General features: G+C 38.2%; 1 protein-coding gene across 1 annotated transcript in view; it reads right to left on the bottom strand.

Annotated features, from left to right (window-relative positions):
• PYGB (glycogen phosphorylase B) overlaps nucleotides 1-24,954 on the bottom strand; it is an 86,573-nt gene that overhangs the window by 46,234 nt on the left and 15,385 nt on the right. The window contains exons 2-4 of the mRNA XM_036749070.1: nucleotides 15,474-15,575; nucleotides 8,018-8,096; nucleotides 3,644-3,747 (exon numbers count right to left, since the gene is read on the bottom strand). Coding sequence (XP_036604965.1) covers nucleotides 3,644-3,747; nucleotides 8,018-8,096; nucleotides 15,474-15,575 — 285 coding nt within the window. The remainder of the gene's footprint in view (nucleotides 1-3,643; nucleotides 3,748-8,017; nucleotides 8,097-15,473; nucleotides 15,576-24,954) is intronic.

Below are 24,954 nucleotides of genomic sequence, written 5' to 3'. Positions count from 1 at the left end.
TGCCATGCCTGCACTTGGTTGTGATAATGTGATTTTTTACTACATTTGCGCTGAATGACGATATTGGTAAAGTTAACCTGTGAGACTATTGCTGGCAATATGCCTTCTTTGTCTGTTGACCTATAAAGCAAGTGCGCACAAGTCAGTAAGTGGGGGAATATGACAGTGTAATGCTGTGTGTGCCTTGATCAGCCCCCATCAAGGCTTGGGCAGAATCTGTGTTTGCCTCAACCAGCCCCCAGTGAAGCTTAGGGGATCCTGTAGGAGTTGTAGCTCCTATTATATTCTTGCTGTCCCCTGAAAGAAGGATGATTAGGGAATGGTGTAGGAGATGGTGCTCCAATTATAAGCAAGCCATTGCAAAGACTAGACTAGAATAAATTATTAACCCCTCCAAAGCTGTCTTTCTGTCCTTCCTGTTTGCCCAGATCAAGAGTGAACCTGTTAGAGGCTGGAGTCCAAAAAATCCAGTGCCTCCCATGTACTATTTGTGAAACAGCTATTCTTCCAATGTTTGAGAGAATTCATTAGTAAATATATCTAGTCCTATAGCTTTTTTTTTTTTAATTTGGGAGTTCCTTTAGGGTTATTCAATTTATATTTCTAGGATTGGATTATCAAAATTCTGTATTTCTTGTTCTGTTAATCTAGGTATTTAATATTTTTGTAAAATAATCCAACCACTTCACTTAATTATCAGTTTTGTCAGCATTTAATTGTGTATAGAAGTATGAAATTTCCTTTATTTCTTCTTCATTTCTGTGATTTTTTTCCTTTTTGATATTGATTTTTAAAACATCAGATTAGCTAATGATTATCTATTATTTCTTTAAAGCTCCTATTTTCATTTCAATTGTATTTCTTTTTTATTTTTAGAATTTACATTTTTATATTGAATTTTTGAAAAAAAAAGTTTGTTTCCTAGGGGTTCTTTTAGTTTAATGCTCAATTCATTGATCTGTTCTTACAGATCCTCTCCCCTAAGGACTGCTTTGGTTGCATCCCAGAAATTTTGGTATGCTGAAAGATTACTGCCATTTTTCACTGATGAAATTATCCACTATTGCTATGATTTGTTCTTTGACCCACTAATTCTTTAGGAATATTTAGTCTACATTTAGGTTTGAATCTTTTCTTCAAATGCCCATTAATGACCATCATTTTCTTGTATCTTTGTAAGTGAAACATATGTATAATACTTCTAACTATTCTGCATATTTATGAAGTTCTTATGTCTTGGCACACAATCATTTTTTTTTTTGCAAAAGTGTCATATATAGTTTAGAAATACATTTATTCTATTCTATTTCCAATCAGCTATCACCAGAAATCTATCATATGTAACTTTCCTAAATTTTTATTTAGGTCCTTAACTTCTTATTTATCTTTTTGTTAGATTTGTCTTACTTTTGAAAGAGGCAAACTGATGGCCCCAACCGAGTTTTGCTATTTATTTCTCCCTATAATTTGATTAACTTGTCCTTTAAGTACTGAGATGCTATGTCATTTGGTGTATACATATTATCAATATTTTTCCCTATCTGAGGTTCCCTTAAATATGTCATTTTCCTGCTAAATCTCTCAACATACTTATTTTTGCTATTGCCTTGTCTGAGATGATTGCTTCTCTTCCTTTTCTGAATTTGTTTGAAACATAATAAGTTTTGCTCCAGCTTTTTATTCTGTGTGAATCTTTATGTTATGTGTCAAAATTATATTAATTTGTATGTTTATAGTAAGTTAGAAATCAAAATCCTACTCAATGCCACCTCTGGACATGAAGGTGACTCTAAGTTTTCAAAGTTATATTTATAAATGCTAAGAAGCTATAAAGGTTTTGAATACAAGTCTAGTGATGGAATTTAACTGATAATTATTCTGCTGCTATCGGGGACCTGAGTTCAGAAAGAGTCCATGGGTGATGCCTATTTTAGTTATATCTACTCTCAAAGACAATCTGTGAGGTTAGAATCAGTCAACTTATCTTTACCTACTATGTACCAAACACTGTGCTAAGCACTGGGGATACAAAGAAAGATAAAAGACAGTCCATGTTCTCAAGAAGCCCATGGTCTAAAGGTGCAATTTGTCAGTGGCGAGAAAACCTGTAATGAGGAAACCATTTACAGAACAAAGACAAAAAAAGAAAAATAATCAGAGAAATGTTTTTGCTATACAGTTAAGTGGATTCAAGATTAGAAATACTCAAATATAATACAAAGATTTGCTCTTTGGAGTGGAAGAATAAGACTACCCAATGATATTTGTGTATTTGGAACTTGGCCAAAGGATATGTTTCTCTTTATGATCTTGGAAATGACAGGGAAGAGAAAATGGTCAGGAGGAGTATTGTTAAAAGCAACAGATCAAAATCTGTTTATTCTTAACTGGTTAAAAAATTAGGTAGGAAACCTGAACAAGAATATCCTACTATTGCCATAATTTGAATTATGATCTGTAGGAGCAAAAAGTCTAAACATAACTTCAGTTCAGATTTCTAGTTGCTGAGTACTTTAAAAGAGGCCCTTCTAGGCTCAGGTGAGATAAAAGTGATGCTCTATTTAAAATATTCCTTTTGTACATGTGTAGCCTATATTAGATTGCATGTCATCTTGTGGAGGAGGGAGGGAGAAAAAAATCTGGAACTCAAAATCTTATAAAAGTGAAGGTTGAAAACTATCTTTACATGTAACTGGAAAAAATAAAATACTATTAAAATAAATCAAATAAAATTTATTAAATAAGTATTAAAAATAAAATACTATTTTAAAAAATAAAATATTTCTTGAAATTTTTTATCTAGGATCTTACAACCTGATGTGCAGGCCAAAAACAGGTCAAATACCTCATCATGAATTAACAGTGATTCATTTGGGGACTCTAACTTCTTCAGAGGATAACTTTAGGTCCGCTTAGTGAGTTACAACAGGATGTTAATGAAATCAAAATCATAATTTTCATCCTTGGATATACCAGTTTTCCTTTACACAAAGAAAAATTGTTCATGACCAAAGCTTGCACTTTTAACTTCATAATAACAGTGCACTCACAGAACTGGTAACAACAAAATCCCAGGACGATAATGGAAAATTACTCACAGTCAATGGTAGATAATTAGAATCCTGTTAATATGAAAAGGATGCATCACATTGCGGTCCAGTAATTTCACACTTAGGTATGAAAGGCATCTAAGTTCATATCCCAGCAAAGTTGCTACAGTTTTCTTGGACTCTTCTCCACCCTTATTCACTTGGCTGGTATGCATCCCTGTTAAACACTATTCTCCTTCAACACCTACTACTTCTAGTCAGGCATCAATAACATGATCCCTAACCAAACTGTCTGGTCTTCAACACAGATTCTAATTACAACTGGGAATGAACAATAAAAAAGTTTAAGAAAGTGGTCATTACCAGTTTCTAATAGTAACAATAACATGTTGTTACTAATAGAAAAAATGTAATTGAGGTATGTGATATCAATTCTACTTTATTCTAGTTTCTGGTTTTTGGTTTAATTGTCCTGTAGTCATTCCAGGGAAATGCTGAAACACATTAGAAGCCAGGTTGGGAAATAATGATTTCTTGCTCAAATACTAATAAAGGAATGAGATAAACTAAAAATTTCCCATCTACCAACATACCTGCCAGCCATTGATAATCTTCTGATTAAAAATGCCAAATTCATAACGAATTCCATAACCATAGGCTGCCAGTCCCAATGTAGCCATTGAATCTAGGAAACAAGCTAAAAATATAAAACAAAAAATTTATTATCAATTTACAAATGTCTACAGAAACTAAATTATTACATCAGGCTCCATGTCAAAGTTCAGACACATAAAAGTAAACTATTTACTTTAAGAGGATATTATTCAAGTAAGGGATATTTGTAACTCCAGGGAGGTTGTACAGGAGCTACAAAGGCTAAATAAATATTGGTGATAGCACCTATAGATGAGAATAGGTTAAATTTTACCTTCTTTAGGCATTAGTCTTCCTACCACCCTCTACCCCCTGGTTCCTCCCAAACTGGGAATCCCCTCTATCTTGGTACTTAAAACTTAAAGCACAGGATTTATAATCTAAGGAATTTGCTTCAAATCCCACTTCTGTTTCATTTAACCTCTCCAAGGCCTCAGTTTCGTCATATGAAAATAAGCCAATAAGATCAGGTGACCTTTAAATTTCATTTCAGTCCCAAAGCCTATCATCTGTTGCCGTGGAAGAAGAACATGAACAATCTGGGGCTTTAGAAAAAAATAGATCCAGAGTCTGAATGACTCTTAGCCTTTTTTTGGCAGTGCAAAGCAAAATCCAAATCAACTTCTTGCTGTAGATTGAGGGAGGGAAGGTCTTTTTTGCCGAATGGATGAATATCATCGGTATCATTCATACTTAAGATTTTTAGTTTATCGTCCTCTTCGAATTCTAAATGCTATGATTTCTGGGTTTTCTACCTAAAAACTCAAAAAACCTTGATTTCAAGAAGGCATGTGACAGCCTTTCATGACATGCTTGTGACTGAGATGGAGAAAATGTGAGCTGAACAGTTGAGTGAATTCTCAAGTAGCTGAACAACCATTTCCCCAAACTGCTGACTGGTACACTGCCAACTGAGACAACTTGACCAACTTTGTTAGTGAATCGTAGTATCTTAGGTACTGCCCACAGACAATAAACACGGACCCAGAACTGATTAGGAAGAGGAGATTAAGTGGGATTACACACAATAATCTCATACTGATCAATGTCACAAAAGCCCATCATTTTAACTTGAATAGACTCCTAGTGATGCTGCTTGGCTGCAAATCATAGAAAATACCACAATCTCAAAAGAAGTACAGCTGCAAGTGAGCCAAAGGAGAATGCAAGGCTATACCTAGTAGATATAAGCAGGCTGTGGAGCTGCTACCAATGGTGATTCTGCAAGTGATTAAGTCATCAACCTCATGTATTACCAGAAAAACTAGTGGTTCTTTCTATAGTGCAAGAGATAACAGAGGGAAAATTCAAGGGTTGTGCTCAAATTCAAGAGATTTTAAAAGAACCAAAGGAAGGCTTCCAGTCTGTTGGTTGGATTCTCTATGGAGGATATGTAGGTAAATAACAGAATCTCAGGGTTAGACAAGTCAAAGAATAAAGAAAAAGATACACATAATGAAAAGGTGAGGGAAGGCTATCATGTATATTGAAAGAAGAACACATACTAATAAGATCAGAGATCCATTAAAATATTGAAGTATACATCAACTTGAAAGTGAGTTTTTAGACTTTAAAGAGAAGGGGATAGCTGATGGAACCCTTGCAAAAGGTGGCACAAGAGCACAATATGTCCTTCCTCATATGTGAACAATATATCCACAATATGTCACTATGAAGGGAAACCTATATACATTCTTGCATCTTCAGATACTCTTAAGAACCTTAAAGTACAAAACTGAAATCATATCACATTATAGCTGCAATCTATTGCAGCTATTTTCTTAAGCTATTACCATAAAAAGCTGTTTTAAATTTTAAAAGATGAGAAAAACTCTGAGCCGGTTATCTCAAAGGAAAACAGTACTGAAAGGAAGTGGTACCTTTAGAAGGAAAGCCATGGTACCCCAAGACAATTTATTCAATTTATTCATTCAATAAACATTTGCCTAACTATGTGCCAGGCATTGTGCCAAGTGCTTTAAGTATTTGAACCCAGAGGTGCTAGGCTAACATGTAGAACTAGTACAAGTTACTGTTAGCAACTTGGTTATGGTATGGTAGCCATGGTTACCATATGCTTATGTATGGTAACCAATGGTTAAACTAGGTAAAAGATGGTGCGAATAGACGTGAATGGTATGGGAGTCAAGAACAAGTCTAAGGGCACAAAGAGGCTAAATGGAACTGCAGAGGATTAATGACTTTTTAGCTTGGAATTAGGTTGGATCAGAAAAGAAGTAAAAGGATGATAATGAGGAAAAATTATAAGTACTAGTAAAAGATAAAGTTAACAAGACCTAGAAGTGAACCCATGGATAAACAATATCTGTGTAGAATTAACGTTTGCTCAAAGACAGGAGCAAGGGGTATTGTGGTAAAGGTCCTTATACTTGCTTTCTGATCAATTTCATAGATGTAAGAAAATCCTACATGTGAAATACTTACAAAGGTGCTGAATAAACATGAACCTGTTTACAGCACTTATATGTACACTTTAAAGTCTGGACATTAAGAAATTTATGCCATGAACCAACTTAATGGAATTTCTGCTTTTTACTGTTTTTTTCATCCTATTCCTGACTATAAATGTACAGATAAAAAGACCCCAGCCCGAAGCCATAAAAGTAGGCCCTCGCCTTCATACACTGAATAATAAATTGGTGTGATTAGTCAACGAGTATGTTAGATGCTACTCCCTTTTCATCCTCTTTTGCCTATTCAGCCAAACGTAACTGTAAAAGAGCCAAACATATAAAACCTTGTCTCCCCATCAATCGCTGCCCAAGAATCCTTGAGAAGTAAAGGAAACTGATGAAACAGCATCAGCCTGACAGACAGGGCTTTTTCCGCATATAAAATGAAAGCTACAAAGCTATTTAGCTACTGTCATCCTTGGAATTGGGCCCATACATTGTGCTCCATAGGGCCTGGGTCACCAGCTGATGCAGTGCTTGGCAATTCCACATTCCAGATAAGAACACTTCTCAAATAAGAGAAGAAACATGGAGAAAACAAGCTACCATGTGCTTAGCCTTACCATCTACATTCTATTTGTTTGTGTCTCCAACTATCCGTCCATAAACATGGCTCCTAAAATTTAAGTTTTATGTGTGGGCTATTTTTCATTTCATTGGTGTGACTACTGATTTGCCACAAATAGCCTATTTAGAAAGCATTTATGTCTAAATGGTAAGGCAAGTTAACAGAGGACCCTGATCATCTCTTCTCCCCTAAACGTCTCTGAATTTCCAGGCTAAGTTAACATGTTAATGGCTATAAAATGAGAGCAAATAGCAAATAAGGTAGGATATCCAAGACTACTAATGGAGAGACAAATGGGAAGGATGCTGAGAGGAACAATGGGGAGAGCTGAATGTGGCTTAATAAATATACAAAGTCCCTATTTCTGATGCTAAGGGTGATCATGAGTTATGCATGCCCAGAAGTCCAGTTCCCACAGCTTTTGGCCAGAGCTTTGTATTCTCAAAAAGTACTTAGATAAATACAGGTTTCCACTAAGTTACTCCTCAGCTTTAAGTTTGAGGGTCAAAGATCAACACTCTAAGCCTCTTTCTAAATTTTGCCAGCAATTACTACATGGGTACAGTGTGATATTTAACAGAGACTAGGATTTTGAGAAGAACCACCACTTGCCATCACGTGACTGAAGGATTAGCTTTCATATATAAAGATGAAACTAGTGACACCCTTAACACATATTAATTTTTTTAAATGAGTGGATTTGGGTTTGTGCTCAATCTCTCTCAACCGGTTTTTTGTATAACTAATTTATAATACTGTCAACCACTGAAGGATATAGTAGGATATAGAAAATAAAGATGTTCTCTATGTAAAACTAGTTAAGTATACATGGATTAATCATGATTTTAGACTCAGAAGCACTATGCCCCTCCATTAGAGTACTCTTCTGATATTTCATTATAGCATGGGGTGACACTGGGTTCTTGAATGCTAAGCCAATAGAGTATAAGGACTGGCAAGCCCAGTCAAACCAGACAGGCTTCACATGGGGGCTTGACAAAAGATTTTTGTCTCTAGTCTGAGAACGAGCCTAAGTTTGGACAGAACTATAACCACAAGGCTAGCAAATAAGTTTTTCAGACAGAGACTGTCTATTAAGGTGTTAAAAAGTTGCAATCTATGTTAGTGGAGGAAGTACTCAGTATGAAATCGTGGACCTTTGAAGTAATAAATTAAATCAATCAATAAATACTACTATATGTTACAACCAGCAAAATTAAGGGGTTCATATATAACACTGACAAAAAAACTCCACAAAAACTTATAATTACCTGCCAGTCTCCCCAGTCCTCCGTTACCAAGACCTGCATCTTCTTCTATTTCCTCAAGTTCTTCCAAGTCTAATCCCAACTAAAAATAAGAGAAAGTTGAATTTAATATATAACCAATAAAGGAAAAGAAGATAATTAATCCCAGTTAATTTAGACCAGAAGGGTCAGTTTATCCTTTCTTAGGTTTTGACTTCTTTTATAAACCATCTTAATTTCAAAAACAGTCACTGTAAAGTTTCCATAGACATTTCCAAACACCATGGGCATTCAAATCAGACCTGCATTAATAAAAAAAAAAATAGCTAGCAGGTTAAGTCACTTATAATAGACAAAACATTATTTTAAAACGAGGCTGGTTTGACAGATTCTCTAGTTTCTTGTCTTCAAATGAACAATGCTAGCTCATACTGCAATGGTATTATAATTTTGTTAAAAAAAAAATAAGCTCCAAGCACTTTTACCTTTACTGTCTCATATGGTCAGGTACTGCATCTTGCCCATCCTAAAGATAAAGCAACCAAGTCCCAAATTGCAAGGTTATGCTCAAGGTTATGGCTGGTCATGGTTTAGAGACTTAGTATTTATTTTTTTCAGTCCAACAAGTCTTTTGTCTTCACATTGTCTATTCTTTGGGACTAAGATTGATTATTACAATTACTCAAGTTCAGCTTCCCTCTAGCACATTCCAGGCAAAGGGGATTGTGCAAAGGTGGGAGTCAGGAGATGGACTGTTTTGTATGAGGAATAACAAGTAGGCTGGTTTGGCTGGAAAGAGCAGTGATGTAAAAACAAAAGGCAGCCATTTAACTTATTTAAAAGAAAAAAAAAGATCTTGAAAAAGGCAGGGTAGGAATCAAAACAGTGAAAACTGTCTTGCAAAAGCGCAAGTCACAAATGAATGCATGTCCTAATTTTTAAATTCCACAACATGCTGACAAACCTCAAAAACAAGTCACCTCCAAAGATTTCCCAGTACCTCACTTTCAATCTTATTCTCAATAAATGTAGAACAGCATAGTGGACAGAGACACGAAAAGGCAGAAAGACCTGATTCAAACCTCACCTCAGAGATTTAGGAGTTTTGTGACCAAAGACAAGATAGAACCTCCATGAGTCTGTTTCTCATCTGTAAAATGAGAATGATAATAGCACCTACCTTAAAGGATAGTTGGGAAGATAAAAATAAGGGTGCAAGTAAACACGTTTAACATACTTTGTTAAATGTAAATTATTACTATTAAACCTACAATACTTTCCATTTCACTACAGTAATAATGCACCACTTTCTCCTTTTACAAGGCCTTTATGTTTAATCAGTTGTCAAGTCTCCTTAGCATATCTCTGATTCAGGCCCTCATCACCTCTTACTAGGGCTAAAGTGATAGCCCTCTATTTGGTATTAATGCTTCCATTCTTTCCATAACCTCTTAATTGGTATTCATAGTTCCAGTCCCTCCAGTCTACAATTTATCCTTCTCCCCAGAAGACAAAATATCTTTCCAGAATTCACATTATTCTCCTTCTCAAACTCTACACTCTTGCCAAAGTGGTCCACATACTGCTCCCCAAATTTAGCATTCAATCTCAGGCAACCATACAGGCTGGGGGCCATCCCTAATCGTCCGGATCCACATCTTGCCACTGAACTCAGACGACTCTGGAGAAGAAAGTGAGGCTGATGCCTTTGCACAGACTTCCCTCACTTAAATCCAATTCAATTGCAAGTCATGGCATCACCTTCCTGATTTCATGATCCTCTTCAAGAACGAAGGACAAACAACAACAAATGGACACGCTGCCCCCACAGTTGGAATAATTTTCTTCTTCACCTCTACCTGTTAGAACCCTTTGGGGCTCAGCCCAGATACCAACTAAAAACTTCCCATGATGCTCTAGGTTTTAGTGGTCTCTTTCTCCTAAATTATCTATATACTTTTTTTTAATAACTTGATTTATTTTTAGTTTTCAACATTCACTTCCATAAGTTTTAAATTTTCTTCCCCTCCCTCCCCCTTCCTTCCCCAAGATGGCCTGCAATCTGATATAGGCTCTACAGATATATTCTATTAAACATATTTTCACATTAGCCACATTGTACATACATTTTTTTAATCGCTCAATTCAATGCAAAGTTTTTCATTCTCGTATTTGCACCTCCAGCACCACATAGTTTCTGTCTATAAAGCACTCTTTGTAAATGCTTGTAGAATTTAATATAACCTTAAGTATCTTTAACTTCTTGAAATGCTACGTACTAACTCCTATGACCCAGTTATCAGGTCTTTTAATCTTAAAATTTACAGGGATTCTACCAAAGTCAAAGACCAAGAAATAGGAAGTAAAAATAAGTTAAGTGGCTCAGGAAGAGAATAATATCCCTCCTAACTAATCTCAAACACTCTGTGAAGGCAGGGGTTGTATGTACTAGTATTTCCAGCCCCTAACAAAGTATTTAGGACATAACATGTGCTTTAAAAATGTTTGTAGAGTTGGGAAAAGATCACTAAAAGGAAAGAATTCTGATGAACAGAAAAACTAATAATACTTTTCTTAGGGTACAAATAACAGGAAAGGCAGGAGACTGAGGGAAGAATGCTGCATCTGTTGTCAACTGCCTGACTACTTGTCTTTCTTTGTAACAAGGAAGAGTTCAATTGGTGAGGAAAGCAGGGCAATATGTTTGGAGATGATTGCCATAAAAACAAAAGTCAGCAAGAAAATTTATTTTAAAAAAATTTCTTCCCTTTGACCCAGCAATACCACTTCTAGGACTGTATCCCAAAGAGATCACACAAATGGGAAAAGGACTTACATGTACAAAAATATTTGTGGCAGCTCTTTTTGTGGCAAAGAATTGGAAATTGAGGGCATACCCATCAACTGGGGGATGGCTGAACAAGCTGTGGTATATGAATGTAATGGAATACCACTGTGCTATAAGATATGATGAGCAGACAGACTTCAGAAAAACTTGGAAAGACTTATTATATGAACTGATGCTGAGTGAGGGGGCAGAACCAGGAGAACATTGTACACAGTTACAGACACATTGCGCAATGACTAACTTTGACAGACTTGGCTCTTCTCAGCAATGTAAGGTTCTAAGACAACTCTAAAAGACTCATGATGGAAAATGCTATCCACATCCAGAGAAAGAATTATGGAGTCTGCATGCAGATTGAAGCAAACTATTTGCTCTCTCTTTTTTGTTTTGTTTCTTCTTTCTCGTGGTTCATTCCATTGATTATAATTCTTCTTTGCAACATGACTAATATGAAAATATGTTTAATGTGAATGTATATGTACAGCCTATATCAGATTGCATGCCATCTTGGGGGGGGGAGAGGGAGAGAGAAAATTTGGAACTCAAATTGAACTGAATGCTGGAAACTAAAAATAAATTAATTAATTAAAAATTTCTTGAATTAAATATGCCTATCACTGAAATGAAAGACTATGATGATATTTTATAACATACATAATCAAACTTTGGGAATTTGTACCTACTATGTATGACAGCAAATCTAAAATGAAGAAGGATAAAATTTCTAAAATAGAAATGCTAGTGCTATGTTTAAGAAGTACAAGACAAAGTAAAGTAACACTTTGGGAGAGAAAAAAATCTTTAGGGAGATAGGAGAATTGGATATTAAATTACTTGTTTTCCTAACAACTACATAGTAGATAAAAATAATTTTTTTTCTGCTAATAGATTGCTATGTTATGGCAGCAATGACAATATATTTTAAGGCAAGATATGATCAAAGTCTAATATCATTCAGGAAGCTAACGAGATTGCTTTAAACAGAAAAAATCCTGTGAATTATTGGCAGTTTTTCCAAAGTGAAAATAAAGGTAGTGTTAATCTGCTTGACATTTTTCATATAAAGTTATCTGGAAATAGCATTTATGAAGCAGTTTGAAATAATCAACACTCCAGGTAAGTAAATTAGTATAGGCCCAAAATATGAAAAAATTTGAGCTAAATCTTAAAAATAGAACAATGAAAATACAGACTGTAAGCAAGAATGTATTAAAGCAAGATCAAATCATAGGACCTAGGCAAGTCTCAAAGCACATCTGTGGCTGATGTTCACTGACATTAATAATAAAAAATTTTATATAAGGTCTTACGGTTTCTTATAAAGCACTCACATATGTTATCTCATTTGATCCTTGCAACAACACAAAACAAAATGCAAGAATGATTACACCCATTTTTACTAATTAAGGAACAAGATACAGAGAAGTGAAGCAATATGCTGAAGGTTACAAACCTTGTTAAGTGGCAAAGATGGGCTCCAGGGCTCTTTCTACCCACACCAATTTGATCTAATTCAATAAACATTTATTAAGCACCTACTATATGTTAGGTGTAGTGCTAAGTTCTGGGGACATGAAAAGAGACAAAAGACAGTTCCTCTCAAGGAGAAGATAACATGTAAACATATACAAAGCAAGACATATACAGGATAAATAGATAATAATTAACAGAGGGAAGGCACTGAAATAAGAGGAGCTGGGGAAGGCTTCCTGCGGAAGGTAAGATTTTAGTTGGGATTTACAGGAGGCCAGTGGTTGAGTGGAGGAAGGAGAGCATTCCATATATGGGAGATAGCCAGAGAAAATGCCCAGGGTCAAGAAATGGAGTGTTTTGTTTGTGGAACAACCAGGAGGCCAGCATCACTATATTGAGTAGTATGTCAGAGAGTAAGGTATAAGAAGAATGGGAAGGTAGGAGGGGACTAGGTTAAGAAGGGCTTGGAAAGATAAACAGACCATTCTGCATTTACTCCTGGAAGCAAGCAGAAGCAGTCACTGGAATTTAATGAATAGGGGGTGACATGATCAGACTTGCATTTTAGGAAAACCACTTGGGAGCTTGGATTGGAGTGGAGAAAGACTTGAGGCAGGCACACTCACCAGCAGGCTATTTGCAATATTCCAGTAATGACGTGATGAGGACCTGCAACAGCTTGGATATGGGGGAGAAATAGCTAGGATGATTCCTAAGTTTTGAGCCTTAGGAGTGGGAGGATAAGGTTGTTCTCTATGGTAACAGGGAAGGTGTAATGGGAGGGTGGAGAGGGGAGAAGAGTTTAGGAGAAAGATTTGGACATTTCCCTTCAATCAGCAAGCCAAAGAAAGAAAATACTCTGCACAATAATTTGCTAACCTTGTCTCCATAAAATAGAAAGGCAATCTCAATCCAGTGGAAAGTACCTCCAATTTAGGGTCAGAGGTTCACTATCCGGCTTATTACTGTTCAGCCTTGGGGAATCATTTGGTCTCTGTGGAACTTTGTTTCTTCATCTACAAAGAGGCCAGAATCAGATGATTTCTACAATCCCTTCCAGCTCTACATCTAACATACTCTGACTCCAGGATATCTAATAAACAAGAAAAGGTAATATGCTGGGTCAAACACTCCTTACCAGTTTTGAATTAGAGAAAAGTATCCTCCCGAGACTCTGAAATAGGGCTTCTACCCTTTTCCCCAGCATAGTCTATGCTTCTCTGAAAACCCTCACTGGGAGCTGTCTTTAACTCCATTGTAAACATGAGGCCAGGAAGGGGGAAGATGGAGAAGCGGGATGCAGTACAGCTGTGGAGAGGTGGGGGGAAATCTGTAGGTTTTTCACACTTGGGAAGAATTATGGCAGATGACGCAATGGACTTGAATTAGTAAAGTCCTGGGTTCCAAAAGTTTTATAATCATAGATTAATCACTTAATTTCAGCTTTCTTATCTGTAAAATGGGATACTATACTAGCAAATTCAATGAACTGCAATGAAGAAAGAGCTTTATTAAGCATTTTATGAATTTATTAGTATTATAAAAAGATAGGGAACAGAAAGACTCCTCTCCCCCATATATACACACACAGATTACCCCCCCCAATATCTCCTCTGGAGATTTTACCAAGTAGGAAACAATTGGAATCTTAAAGAAAAAACTCAACTGGGTTTTACAATATATGATTTTGAAATTTAAATGTTCCCTAAGAGAGTTATCCCTAATTTGCACCTTCCAGTCCTTCAAGAATAGATTTCGTATCATAAAAATAGGAAAAGGACCCACATGTACAAAAATATTTACAGCAGGTCTTTTTGTAGTGGCAAAGAATTGGAAACTGAGGGGATGCCCATCAATTGAGGAATGGCTGAACAAGTTGTGGTATATGAATGTAATGAAATATTATTGTGCTATAAGACATGATGAGCAGACAGACTTCAGAAAAACCTGGAAAGACTTATTATATGAACTGATGCTGAGTGATGTGGGCAGAACCAGAACATTGTACACAGTAACAGCCACACTGTGCAACGACTGACTTTGATGGCCTTGGCTCTTCTCAGCAATGAAAGGATCTAAGACAACCCCAAAAGACTCATGATGGAAAATGCTGGACACATCCAGAGAAAGAACTTTGGAGTCTGAATGCAGATGGAAGCATACTATTTGACCTCCTTTTCTTTTGTTGTTTTGTTTTGTTTTGTTTCATCTTTCTCGTGGTTCCTCCCATTAGTTCTAATTCTTTGCATTGTTACTAATGTGAAAATGTACTTAATATGAATGTATAAGGAGAGCTTTTATCAGATGGCAAGCCATCTTGGGGAAGGAGGAAGAGAGGGAGGGGGAGAAAATTTAAAACTCAAAATTTTATGGAAGTGAATGTTGAAAACTAAAAATAAATTAATTAATTATAAGAAAAAGAATAGGTTTCATATAGGCTGGGAAGAGGGAACAAACATTTTGGCAAAATGTCTGAGTGGGGTCTAAGACTAAAGACCGTCAAAAGTCAGGAAAGCATATCTATATTAACCATATTCACTGTGTCTTACATTAGAATATATTGTCATTGCTGCCATCCTTGATATCTATGGAGCAGGAGATAAAAGAGGTAGAAAAGGGGGTCTGAACAGAGACAGTGCCCTCATAACTCTTCTTTGGTAGAGGATGGGGTATGGAATATTGCACAAAACATAAGACTGTTTTGATACATTGGTTAATTTTGAGGAATTTTTTTCTTTTTTTTATTCCTTATATAGTAGAAAATGCGTGTAAAAATAAGACATAAATATAAAAGATATACAAGATGTAAATACTTTATAAAAAAAGAGAGAGGATGACAGAAACTTTCTCTACTTAAAAACTCTGCCTAGAGATCCAGTTAACTGCCAATGTCTGAGTTTAAATATCAGAACCCTTTCAGAAGTCTATAAACCTAAGTCTTTCTCAATTCAGCAGTTTCCTAGGCCAATCCAACCCACTATCTTGGCCACCCAAATCCACCCTTCTACCATAGGAAAAAGAATCCTATGTCTGTGCCTCATTCTGCCTTCATTCTTCCTCTTTTTAATGATCAGCACAATATTTGGTTTGGATATTTCCACATTTCCAGAAGTACTTAGACATATGCTACTGAGGACAACTGCTTCAAAAATAACATACCTGATAAATAGCTTCATCACAAGCATTCTGGAGACCCAGATTCACCATTGTATTCTGTAAAGTCCGGCCCATGTAGAATTCCAAGGAAAGATAATAAATGCGCTGGGGAAAGAGAAAGAAAGTTTTGTTTATTTTAATCCTTATACCTAGAAGCACTAAAAGTCCTAATTACTTAATTCAATGATATGATTTCCATATGAAAATTCAATTGAATTTCTGTGACTATATGAGTTCCTCTTACATTTAGGGAACTAAAAGGGATATAAAAATGACTAATAATACTTGCCCTTGTGAGCTTAGTTCAGTTGTACACGATGGTAAAGTGGGGTTTTTTTTGGAACAGGTTAGGAAGGAAGATGTATATGCATATGTGTATGTATACATACATACATACATATGATATATGTACATGCTCCCTCCCAAAAGTAGAATTCTACATGAATATTCATAGAGGTACAAAGTAATGTGACAACTGGAAAGAAAAAAGTAGGTGTGTTTGAGGGAAGGGTTTAAGGGAAAAAGAGGAATAAGATCCAAAAGAGAAGGCTACACAGAAAATGCAGCATTTGTGATCAGTGTGGAGAAAGGTTTGGGAAGGAAATGGACTAGAAGCCAGGAGTTTAATCTGGGGGCTGTTTCAGAGGTCCAAATCAACCAATCAATCAATATTTATTAAGCAACCACTATGTACATACTGTGCTAAGCACTGGGGATACAAAAAGAGACAAAAGGCAGTCTCTAACTTCAAGAAGCTCACAACCTAACGTGGGAGACAATAGGCAAATGCAAAAACACACACACACACACACACACACACACACACACACAGAGCAAGCTATATAGAGAATAAGTAGGAAATAAGTAACAGAAGGAAGCACTAGAATTTAAGAGAGATTTGGAAAAGTTTCCTGTAAAGATAGGATTTTAGTTGGGATGTAAAGGAAGCCAGGGAAATCACCAGGCAGAGTTGAGGAGAGAGAGTATTCCAGGCCTGGGGAACAGCATGAGAAAATGTTCAGAGCTGAGAGATGAAGGGCCTTGTTCATGAACGGCCAAGAGGCCAGTATCATTAGACTGAAGAATATGTATCATGGGGTAAGGTGTAGGAAAACTGGAAAGGTAGGAGGGGGCTAGGTAATGAAGGACTTTGAATGCCAAATACAGCATTCTGTATTTGGTCCTAAAAGTGATAGAGAGCCAGTAGAATTTATTGAGTGGGGGATGGGGTAGAAGGAGGATTTGACATTTTCAGTCTTGTGTTTTAGGAAATGCCTTTTGGTGGCTGAATGGATTAGGGTGAATCTTGAGGCAGGCAGATCATCCACAGGCTCTTTGCAATAGTCCAGGCATGAGGTGATGAAAGCCAGCACTAGAGTGGCAATGTCAGAAGACAGAAGAAGGCATATTGGAGAGATGTTGCAATGGTGAAATCAACAAGCCTTGGCAACAGCTTGCATATGGGGAGTGAGAGAAAGTGAGGAAACTAGGATGACTCCTAGATTGCAAGCCTAAGGGACTGGGAGGATGGTATTGCCCTCAACAGTAACAGAGAAAGTGTTGGGAGATGGGGGAAGAGGATTAGGGGGAATGATAATGGGTTCAATTTGGACATGTTTAAGATATCTACTGGATGTCCAGTTTGAGATGTCTGAAAGGCAACTGGAGATGCAAGATTGGAAGTCAGCAGAGAGGCTGGGGCAGGATAGGTAGATTTGAGAATCGCCAGCATGGAGAAGACATATCCAAGTATAAAGGGAAAAGAGAAGACAGAACACTGAGGAACACTTTCAGTTAGAGGTCATGATCTGGATGAGAATCCAGCAAAGGACACTAAGAAGTAGTGTTCAGATATGTAGGAGGCGAACTAGGTGAGAATGGGGTCCCAGAAAACTCAGGAAGAACAGAGTATGAAGGAGGAGAGGGCGATCAATAGTGTGAAAGGCTGCAGAGGGTCAAGGAGAATGAGAACTCACAAAAGGCCCCTGGCAACTAAGAGATCAATGGTAACTTTGAAGGGAGCAGTTTTAGTGTAATGGCAAAGTTGCAAACCGACCTTAAAGGGTTAAGGTCATGGATAAACGGTTAAGAAGAGAGTGACAGGAAAAAAATGGAGGCACTACTGTAGATGGCGTTTTAACTACAATGAGCAGAAGAGATACTGAATAATAGTTAGCAGGGATGGAAGGTTCAATTGTTGTTCAGTAGTGTCCGACTCTTTGTGATCCCATTTGGGATTTTCTTGGCAAGGATACTGGAGTGGTTTGTCATTTCCTTCTCTAGTTTATTTTATAGATGAGGAACTGAGGCAAATAGGGTTAAGTGACTTGTGCAGGCTGGATTTGAACTTAGGTCCTCTTGACTGCAAGGCTCTATCCACTGTCATACCTAGCTGCCCCATGAAAGGATCAAGGGAGGGTTTTTCAGGGGAGGGGAGACTTGAGGATGTTTGTAGGCAGAAGGGAATCAGTCAATAGAGAGGGAGAGATTAAAGATAAATCATACAGTAAGGACCACAGAGGGAGAAATCTGTTGGAGGGGATGGGATGGAATTGTATGGACTAAGCAGGTAGAAGAGTTAGAGTTAGTAAGGAGAGAGGCCACTTCATCATGTGATTCAGGGATGAAGGAGGAGATAGTGGCAGAAGGCACCTGACTGATAGAAGATGATCAAGAGGGAAGAAGAGGGAGCTCATGACAAATCTGTCTCAATAAGATATCAGGCAAGGTGACTTCACATATCTAACAGATATTATTGCTTGCCTTCTCAATGGGTAGGGGAAGTGTGGGAGGGACAAAGAGAATTTGAAACTCAAAAAATTTTAAAATAATGTTAAAAATTAATAAAAAGTTAAAGGTTCTCAACTGAGACGATGGGATGAAGGTCAGTATTTGAGAGGTTTGAGGAAAAATGAAAAGGTTTGGAAGAGCTGCTATAGAGAGTAGGAGAGTTAACAAGGGAGGTATAGTAGGGCTGCCGTGCAACAGTAGGGGCCCAGTTGAGGTTATACAACATACATTTGCAGTGGACCCAGTCAGAACAATTGCACCTCCATTCTGCCAACACACATGTGTAGGAGAGAAGATGGTAAATGGTGCGAGTGATCCGAGGCTGAGGCTTGGCAAATAGGAGGTGATAAGGGCCTGAATTAGAGTGATAGCCATGTGAGTGGATAGTGGACATTGGATATTACAGATGTTTTGGAAGTGATATGCAGGTGTTGAATGATGGGGTAGAATTTCAAAAGGGAAGAAATGGGGAAAGGGGGAGGAAAAAAATTTGGTTGGAGCATAGGATCATAGATTTAAAGTTGGATGGGACCTTAGGGGCTAATGAATCTAATCTCTTAACCCTCATTTTGCAGATGAAACAGAGGCCCTGAGAAGTGAAGTGAGTTGAACTAAATTATATAGCTAAATAGTTTCTGAGGCAGAATTTGAAACCAGATCTTCCTGATACCAAATCCAATGTCCTTACTACAACACACTGTCTCTCAAACCATTCCATGCCTTCTCAATTTGGGCAATTCTTATCCTTCTCTTCTCTTTCCAAAAAGCTTTTATAGAGAACTAACCACAAAGCCTAGAGACCTTCATCTTTATTTTCATCTCTAGGGCACATGAAAAAGAGTAGCATTAGATAAGGCTAGAAAGGTAGGCTGGAGTCAGAAGTGTCAATAAGATTTTTCAACTCACTATGGGAATCACTGAAGGCTTTTGAGGAGCGATACCCTTAAAATTATACAGGACAGATTGGAGAGGGAGACAGGCTGCTGCTGATAAGTCAAGAAAGATGAAAAGTGAGAAATGACCATTGTATTTAGCATTCAGAAGGTCATCAGTGACCCTTAAGAAAGGAAATTCAGTAAAGCAGTGAAGATAGAAGCTAGATTTCAAGGGGTTAAAGAGAATAGAGGCAATAGGTACGGAATACTTTTTCAAGAAATTTGGTGGGAAAAGGGAGAACAAAAATATATGATAGGCCCATAGCTGATGAAGCAAGAAAGGTCAAGGGAAACTAGCAGATAACTAGGGGCTAAAGATAAAGGATGATTGAAGATACACACAGTTCTCGCTTTACATAAATGGGCAATTCAGCAGAAAGTTATTTTATACTATGTGATATTACCTGTGGGGAAGGAAAGGAAGAAGGGAGGAAGGAAGGGGGCTAGGACATAATTCAAGAACCTGTAGGAGCTGGGGACAAAGAAACTAGATCAGCAGGAGGGGAGAACATTCAGGGCTTAGGGCCAGTCATGTGTCAGCCTGACCAGAACTAAGAGGAAGAACACCCGAGGTGCAGACATGTGGAAGCCAAACATGGACACAGGCAGGAGTGGACCCAGTAGCTGGGAGCAGAAGACAGACCCACAGGCAGATAGGTAGATGGATGGAACAGGGCAAAAGTCTCTTCTCTCTGCACCAGAGGTCTCAAGCCATCGAGCCACCTCCACCCCACCTAATACTCTCATGGCTTTCTCTCTACATGTCCATTTTTCTGCTTTCTTTTTTAGTCTTTTTTTTTGGGGGGGGAGGTTGGGGGAGGATGAGGAGAGAGCACAATACTGTAAAGTTAACGTAGGTTTTTTTTTAGAAAGCAGATTTTCTTTCAGAATTCTTTGCATAAAGTCAAATCTGCATAATGTGAATTTATGTAAAGCAAGAATTGTCTGTTTATGAGAGATAGTATAAATGCTGGAGCAATGTCCTAAAGAATGCAATCAAGGAGGTTGTTTTTTTTTTCCTTCTGATTCCTCGGAAGAGGAAATAATGAGTGATGGACTGAGGTATTTGAGGCATGTAGGAAGAGAGTAAAGATCAGTCCATGTGGGGGTCTGGTCCCCACATACGTGTGTGTGCGCGCGCGCGCGTGTGTGTGTGTGTGTATGATATCCCATTTTGCCTCACTGAAGCAGGGTACTAGTTCAATTTGTAGGGAAGATAGGGAAGGGAAAGGAAAGAGATATAGCTGGGGGTTTGAGATGAGAAGAAAAGGTTTGGAAAATGAGACAGGGAATTCCTAAGTGTAGAATATAAAGATTGCCAAGAAACTGCAAAAACTTGGCTAAGGAAGGTTATATAGCATAAACTTCTAATGAGTGAAGTTAATTATGATTTCATAAGAAAGATGAGAGGGTGTGGGCAAGGAGCAGGAAGTTCCCCCAGAGATCCATGGCATTCAATTTTAAGATAGATTACTGGGGACAGGCATGTATTAGTATAGCATGCTTTAGCAAATCATGGGCTAACAGAGTCACAAATTTTAAAAATTTGGTTGCCCAAGTAAGCGCTCTCATATTTGAGGTGTTCATTCTTCTGGTTGCTGCCTATTTCCAGAGTGGCTGAAATGTGACTAGACCCCATTTAGGCTAGGTAAAACAGAGCTCCGGGGTGAACACAGACCTCTTGTCTTATGACAGCATGCCAAACCTTTTTTAGCTACTCAGTGGGCTGAACTAGAAATGTCCTTTAACGGAATGTTTTTCCATCTTGTTTCCTTGGCCTTTTAACAAGACCAATATTATAACGGACTGTTTTGGATAAGCAACTACAGTATTATGTGCAGCTGTGAGATGTGAGATTATTATGTGATATGCTAATCAATCATTTTCAAAAGACTAACTTTCAAATTAAAAACAAAGAAACTGGGACACATTGTCAATGCACTTTGACAGAACTGTAATTCATGAAATGATCTCATCAGCTCCCATGGACTTACCTATGCTGATGATTCTCAATCTACATACATATCCTGCCCCCACCTCTCTAATTATCTCCCCTTTCAAAGATCTTGAAATGGATGGTCAGTAGACGTGTTAAACTAACTGAACTCATTATTTTTCCTTTTCAACTTTACCCCTCCCCACTATCTTCCCTATTACTGTAGAGAACAACACCATTCTCCCAGTTCCTGAGGCTCACAACCTAGGAGACATCCTGAACTGCTCACTATCTCTCACCTGTCATATCCAAGCTGTTGGCAAGGCCTGTTGATTTTACCTTTGCAACATCTCTTGAATATGTTCCCGTCTTTCTTCTAGCACTTGCCACTACCCTGGACTACTGCAATGGTCTGGTGGTGGGTTTGCCTGAAACAAGTCTCTTCTCACTAGAATCATCCTCCATTTGGCTACCAAAGTCATTTTCCTAGAATGCAAGTCCAATCATATTACCCTCTTACTCAATAAATTCTCGTGGCTCTTTATGGCCCCCAGGATCAAATATAAAATGTTCTATGTAGCATTCAAAGTGCTTCATAACCTAGCCCCTTCCTACCTTTCCCACACCTTACTCCTTACCACATATAGTGACAGTGTTACTTTGTACCAGTGCCACTATCCTCCTGGCCGTTCCACAAACAAGACACTTCATCTCTTGGCTTGGGGAATTTTCTCTGGCTGTCCCCCATGCCTGGATGCTCTTTCTTCTCCCCTCTGTCTACTGACCTCCTTGGATTCCTTTGAGATTCCATCCTCTACAAGAAGCCTTTCCCAACCTTCTCTTAATTCTAGGGACTTTTCTCTGTTAATTATTTCCTATTTATCCTGTAGATGGCTTGCTTTGCATATATTTGTTTGCGTGTTGTCTCCCCCATTAGATTGTAAGCTTCTTGAGGGCAGGGATTGTCTTTTGCCTCTTTTTGTACCTGCAGTACTTAGTACAGCGCCTGACACATAGCGGGCAGTTAATAAATGTTTATTGACTGATATCACAAAACATCCAAACTTAGAGATCACTGAGTTTAACCTCTTCATTTTACAAATGAGGACAAAAGACTACAGAAGATAAATGGCTTGCTCAAGGTCACAGTTACATAAAGGTAGAGCTAGAACACAGGCTCCCTGACTCTAAGAGGATACAATTTTCTCTCTACTACCTCCATAGAAAGTCTATTTTCTTCTGCTATTTCTATGGTTTATATTTTTATGGTAACATAAATATCAATTCCTACATGAAAGAAGTAACATATTGTGTTGGTAAGCAAAACGGGCTCCTTAGCACTTAGTTCAACCAAGTGCCCTTGAATAGTTTGGCTTTTGTTCCCTTTGAGTAATTCAGTGTATTTCACTGAGCCTTACTAGGTGCTAAGTCCCAGGCCCAAACCCCTACTAGGTGTAAAACCTTACTGGGTGTGGATTGGCAACTAAAGTGAGGCCCAAGGTGGGGCTAACTCCAGGGAGGGCCTAGTTTACATGTCTGGGACCACGGGGGTTTAAGTCGCCTCTTTGTGACGATTCTAGGTCACGTGGATGCGTCACATGTATGACTCACCCCCGACTCTGAAAAAGATATAAAACCAGGGGTTGGCTGTCTCTTCTTGGGAGCTCTTACCCACAGCAGTGGTGGCAGCACTTGTTCTGAGCTCCCAGGCTGAACCTAGATGTTGGTAACTACGAATCTGTATTTGGTCTGTCTGTTGATGTTTGTAATTTGTTTGTAATTTGCTCTGAAGTTCAGTGTGCTGGTCTCTTCTCCGAACTAAGTGAATGATATTTGTATGCTGAATTAAAGTAAGCTTGTCAACCTCTTTAACCTTGCTTTCCTTAGTTAAGCAGATCAAAAGAACCTGTGCTGTTGGCAGCTTTCTGGGTGCTGGCTGTGGGTGGATCTTATACCCCCATAGAAGCTGCTAGCCTGATTGTTGAAACACATATAAAAGGCAGAAAAGTAAGCTAGTCATGTAACAAGAGTGAGCAATAATGGATGGATACATGTTGTATACATGTTGTTTCCCCTGGAAAGAATGTATGCACCTTGAAGGCAAAGACTTTTATTTTTATCTTTATAATCCTAGCACATAGTACAGTGCCTGACACATAGCAGACACTTAAATGCTTGTGGTATGGGCAAATAAAGGAATGAATTGATGAATGAATGAATGCATGCATGCATGGATGAAGTGCTCTACTGGTATCCAAGAAGTACTAGGAGAGCTGGAGGAAAATACACATCACCTTTGATGGATCCTCTATGGAACGGTATGGGTACAGAAATCAACACAGGATAAGGTTTTGATCTGTACTCATGGAGGGAGTGGACCAATGCCAGTAAGACCATGGGACTAAGAAATGAATTGTTTTTCTTTTTATATATGAGGGATGCTCTGTATATTAACACAGTATGTTTTCCCTTTGGCTCATCATGGTCACACTCCTAAACTGCAAGTGTTTCCCAAAGTTCTATGCTGAGCTGTCTTTTCTTCTCCCACTATACTTTTTTGGTAATCTCATCTGCTCCTGTAATTAAACTCTGATCTCTATGCATATTACTCTCAATCTATATATCTACCTTCAGTCTCTCTCCCAAGCTTCAGTCTCATATCACCAACTGCCTCTTGAACTGGATGTACCAGAGACATTTTAAACTTAACATGTCTAAAACTGGACTCATTATCTTTACAGTAAGTTTCCATTCCCTTGTCATTTTTACCTCTGTAATATCTCATATGCTGCCTTCTATCCTTTGATACTGCCACCACCATGGACAAGTATTCATCACCTCACATCTGGACTATTGCAACAGACTGCTGGCTTGATCTCCCTGCTTCAAAGTCTGTCCCCACTCCAGCCAATCTGCCATTCAGCTGTCAAATTAATCTTCCTAAAGCAGAAGTCTGACCATGTCACTCCCCACCCTTCATTCGGTAAATTCCATTGGCTTCCTGTTCCCTCCAGGATCAAATATAAAATGCTGTTTGGCTTTTAAAGCTCTCCATAATTTGGCCCCTTCCACCTTTCCAGTCTTCTTCCTCCCTCTTCTACAGAGTGTAATCAAATGACACTGGCCTCTTTGCTGATGTTTGTGTAAGACACTCCATCTCTAGGCTCTAGAAATTTTCACTGGTTGTCCTCTATGCTTGGAACTCTCTCTTTCCTTCTATCTGCTCACATAGCTACCATCGAAATTCAGGCCCTCATTCATTATCCCTTACCTAGATGGTTCCAGCAGAATCCTAATTGGGGTCCACTGACTCAAGTGTCTCATCACTCCAGGCCATCCTAAAAGTTGCTGCCAAAGAAATTTTCCTTAAGTACAGATCTGACTGTGTCATTCTATTCAATAAACTCCACTGACTTCCTATTACTCTAGAATAAATATAAACTCCTTTGTTTAGCTTTTAGAGCTTCACACAACCTGTCTTTTCAACCTCAACAGACATTACTCTCCCTCCTGCACTCTGCCATCCAACCAAATTGGTCTTCACTGTGTTCCTCACTCACAGTGCTCCATCTCCCATCTCCAAGCCTTTGCACTGGCCATCCCCCATTCCTGGAATGTATTCCTTCCATACCTCTCTTCCTTTAGGTTGCAGTTCAGGCACTATCATCTTCATGAAGGCTTTCCCCATCCCCCAAGTGCTAGTGCCCTCCCTCCCAAACTACCTTAGATTTACCTACCCAGGGGTGGGGAACCTGCCCCCTTGAGGCCACATGTGGCCTTCTAGGAGCTTGGGTGTAGCCTTCTAGGTCCTTGGTGTGACCCT

The sequence above is a fragment of the Trichosurus vulpecula genome, chromosome 3 (genome assembly GCF_011100635.1).
Source record: "Trichosurus vulpecula isolate mTriVul1 chromosome 3, mTriVul1.pri, whole genome shotgun sequence".
In the NCBI taxonomy this organism is placed as follows: domain Eukaryota; kingdom Metazoa; phylum Chordata; class Mammalia; order Diprotodontia; family Phalangeridae; genus Trichosurus; species Trichosurus vulpecula.
Note: the sequence above shows the minus strand (reverse complement) of the source record. Positions and strands in the feature narration are given on the sequence as shown.